The 3663-nt window shown below is 50.2% G+C and overlaps 1 protein-coding gene across 1 annotated transcript; it reads left to right on the top strand.

Moving 5' to 3' along the window:
• The first annotated feature begins 26 nt into the window (after positions 1-26).
• On the top strand, positions 27-2914 carry UBE2L3 (ubiquitin conjugating enzyme E2 L3). Its single transcript, XM_032273096.1, has one exon. The coding sequence runs from the start codon at positions 72-74 to the stop codon at positions 534-536; it is 465 nt and encodes a 154-aa protein (XP_032128987.1). The 5' UTR covers positions 27-71; the 3' UTR covers positions 537-2914.
• The last annotated feature ends 749 nt before the right edge of the window (positions 2915-3663 follow it).

The raw sequence follows: 3663 nt of genomic DNA, 5'->3' as shown, positions 1-3663 counted from the left end.
TCAAGTCTAGAACCTTATGCCTAACGATAAGAATAAACATAATAGGGGGAAGGAGCACCACCAAATCCAAGATGGCGGCCAGCAGGAGGCTGATGAAGGAGCTTGAAGAAATCCGCAAATGTGGAATGAAAAACTTCCGTAACATCCAGGTTGATGAAGCTAATTTATTGACTTGGCAAGGGCTTATTGTTCCTGACAACCCTCCGTATGATAAGGGGGCCTTCAGAATCGAAATCAACTTTCCAGCAGAGTACCCATTCAAACCACCGAAGATCACATTTAAAACAAAGATCTATCACCCGAACATGGATGAAAAGGGACAGGTCTGTCTCCCAGTAATTAGTGCTGAAAACTGGAAGCCAGCAACCAAAACCGACCAAGTAATCCAGTCCCTCATAGCACTGGTGAATGACCCCCAGCCCGAGCACCCACTTCGGGCTGACCTAGCTGAAGAATACTCTAAGGACCGTAAAAAATTCTGTAAGAATGCTGAAGAGTTTACAAAGAAATATGGGGAAAAGCGACCTGTGGACTAAAATCTGCCACGATTGGTTCCAGCAGGTGTGAGCAGAGACCCCGTGCAGTGCATTCAGACACCCCGCAAAGCAGGACTCTGTGGAAATTGACACGTGCCACCGCCTGGCGTTCGCTTGTGGCAGTTACTAACTTTCTACAGTTTTCTTAATCAAAAGTGGTCTAGGTAACCTGTAAAGAAAGGATTAAAAATTTAAGATGTTCTAGTTCTCTCTCTTTGTTTTAAAAATCACTGCTTCAATCTACTTCAAAACAATGGTGTTTCTTTTCTTGTCCAATTTTATCCAAAATCTTCAAGTTACATTTAGCCCATAAGGTTTATAAAAAAAAAAGTTAAAAAAAAAAGTTGTGGTACCCTTTCTTCCCTACCCTTGCCACTCCCACTTTTTGGCAGTTTATTTTTCACTTACTTACTTCCCCAGACCCGGGCTCTGCCTCCTCCACAAAGAAGAAGAGACAGCCCTGGCGGTCCTGGTGGCTTTTTCTCACACGTGTGGGACTGTGGCCCAGTGTGGGAGCTGGTTTAAATTCTGATTCCAGTTTATAATATCCTTTTTAAAAATCTAAAAACAAGCAAACAGCTACACCCCTCTTCAGTCCTCCTCCCCGGTTCTTGTGTGAAACTCCAGCTGATGTTACCACAGCAACGTCAGTTAATTGGGCAAGCCCTGATGTCAGTGTGTGTGCCTGACCTCTGGCCTGGCCTGCGCAGAGAAACCCTATAACCACAGGTCTGTGGTGGCCCTGAAAGGGGGGGCCTGCTAGTCAGGAGGATGCTGTGCACACTGTGTGTGATGAATCTCGCCAGAAGGGCTCCTGCGGTCCCAGGTTGGCACTCCTCTCTGCGGCCATTTTAGAAGATCTGCTGGTCCTTGCAGGCAAAGCTACAGCCAGAATGTCCATTTGAAATTCCCAGCTCATCTGTCACCGAGCTCCATCTGAATGTGCCACGGAGCTTACTCTCCACTTCCTCTGTGCAGCGGCCCCGCCACAGCCTTCCCTTGGCACACTTTGACCCTTTGCAAGATTGGAATTGGGAGGACTCAGCTAGTTAAAGCACCAGTCCGGGGTTGCCGGAGTCCCTTCTGGCCCCTTCCTCCAGAGCAGCCGGCCCAGCCCAGGAACAAGATGGACTTCCCTCTCCCTTTGGACTCACAGCCTTTGCAGAGTCAAGCTCCACTTGAAGCTCACTCAGTAATATCCTTTCAATGTGTTTTATATTGTTTTGACTGCCTTTTTTTGTAGAAATAAAAATGACCTTAGAATTTATCATCAGATAAACTTGTAAAGATTTGAATATTAATGTCTTTTCAAGGCAGACGGGACTGTCCCCAAACTAGTAGAGAATCTGTGTTGTTCTGACACCCCAAGGAAGCCGACGAGATCCAAATGCCGTGTCTCACCAACCCCACTTCTGCCACTGGCGGCTTCCCTTTGTGGCTTTTGGGGGGGACTAGATCCTGTGAAGAAGATGACATAATCTTTGCTTTTTGTTTTAATTTTAATTCTATAATTTGAGATCTTCCCAGGGCCTACAGGTGTGTAAGACAGCTTGGTCTGGCCTGTGCAGAAGTGGGGAGTGATGGGCAGGTTAGGTGGCCTAACATTGTTCAGTTGTCCAGGCGCGTGGCCCCTGCAGTGTGTACATGATCTCAGCTTTTGTCCTAGGTATGCCAAGGGCAGGTTTCTGGAGACTCTGGTGTGCCCAGGATGGCAAGGGCACCGGACTGGTTTTTCCACATCTGTCTCTTCATTAGCAGAAAAGTGATGATGGATTTTATTTCACTCACACTCCAATTTGTAATAAAATGCCAAATTCTGTCAGAAGCTATCCAAACAAGCCACCGTTTGTTCTTGTTGCTTCTCTGGATCCAGAAATGTTGCCATTCTTGGAAACTGTCCCATTGCTTCATATTTCTGCCAATGTAGCTCTGCCTGCCTGTCAGCCCCTCACTGCACTCTGCTCACCACGGGGGGATACCTGCGTGCCGGCAGCCCCTCAGGGACTCTTCAGCCCTGGCACTGGCACCCCAGGGTAGGCCCCATTAGCAGAGGCCTGGCTTTTGAGCCAGTGGGTGTCTCTTCCTCGGGCCTGGGCGGCTTCCTCCTGCCAGCTGTGCCCTCAGGGTAGGCTCTGAGCAAGCTGGCAAACAGCCCTGGCTGCTCCAAAACCAAAAAGCTGGGTCCTCTGGAGGGGCGAGCTGTGGAGCAGCCACCCACCGCTGCCCCGAGCTCACTCAGGAATTCACACCCGCCTGGTTCCTTGAAGTGTGCCGGGTCCTTCCCTCTGCCCCCCACTCCCCACCACGGCAGAGAATAGGCTTTCTAAGATGCTGTGATCCCGTTCTGCTGCCCTTAATAAAAATGCTCTCAGACACTGGTTAGTCGTGTGGGTTTCTTCCTTCCTGGGAGTGGGCAGTGGCAGGGGCCTATGCTCTCGGAGATGGGAGATGGGAGGGCTGGCTGGGGCCAGGTCCTGGGACTGCTGATCTCTCTACCTATTCCCAGCCTCTTCAGAAGAGGTACATAGAGGTGTTCCTGCCTCCCTAGAGGGAAGGAGATGAGGTATAGTCAATGAGAAAGCCAGGGAGTCTGGACAGTTGGGGTCTGCAGATGGTGCTCTTGGGTGTCTTGTGAGGGGACAGAGACTAACATCCATGGGTGCAGCATTTCCATGCGTGGGTCATCCTGGAGCCACCTGGGAGTGTTACAATCCATGTTTAGAAGAGGCAAACCTGGGATCCCAAGAGGCGTGCCTGAGGGTAGGGCTGGGCCATTTCCATGAATGGTGCCAGCCAGAAACACTCCAAGTCTCCAGTACAGCCTGCTGCCAGGGCGCTGCAGCAGTGGTGCTGACTCAGCACAGGGCTCAGCCAGGCCCAGGAGTTTTTTGGCCAGGCCTTCCCTGCCTGAAATTTGACACCAGCTGGGACCAGGCCTGCTCTGTCAGCTGGATCTGCAGGTCATGGGGAAGAAAGCTTCCTGGGGTATCATTTTACCAGCCTTTAACATACCGAGCATTCTCTTGAGTATCAGGAGAGCCCTGTGGCATCCTTATTCCTGCTTTTACAGAAAACACCAAGACCTCTGGCCTATTTTTGTTCACATTCTGACTGCAGAGTCTGTTGC

Source organism: Sapajus apella, unplaced genomic scaffold, assembly GCF_009761245.1.
Source record: "Sapajus apella isolate SASKATOON/1434 unplaced genomic scaffold, GSC_monkey_1.0 scaffold1793, whole genome shotgun sequence".
NCBI classification, from domain to species: Eukaryota; Metazoa; Chordata; class Mammalia; order Primates; family Cebidae; genus Sapajus; species Sapajus apella.
The sequence above is the reverse complement of the archived record's forward strand: the minus strand, read 5'-3'. Positions and strand labels throughout refer to the sequence as shown.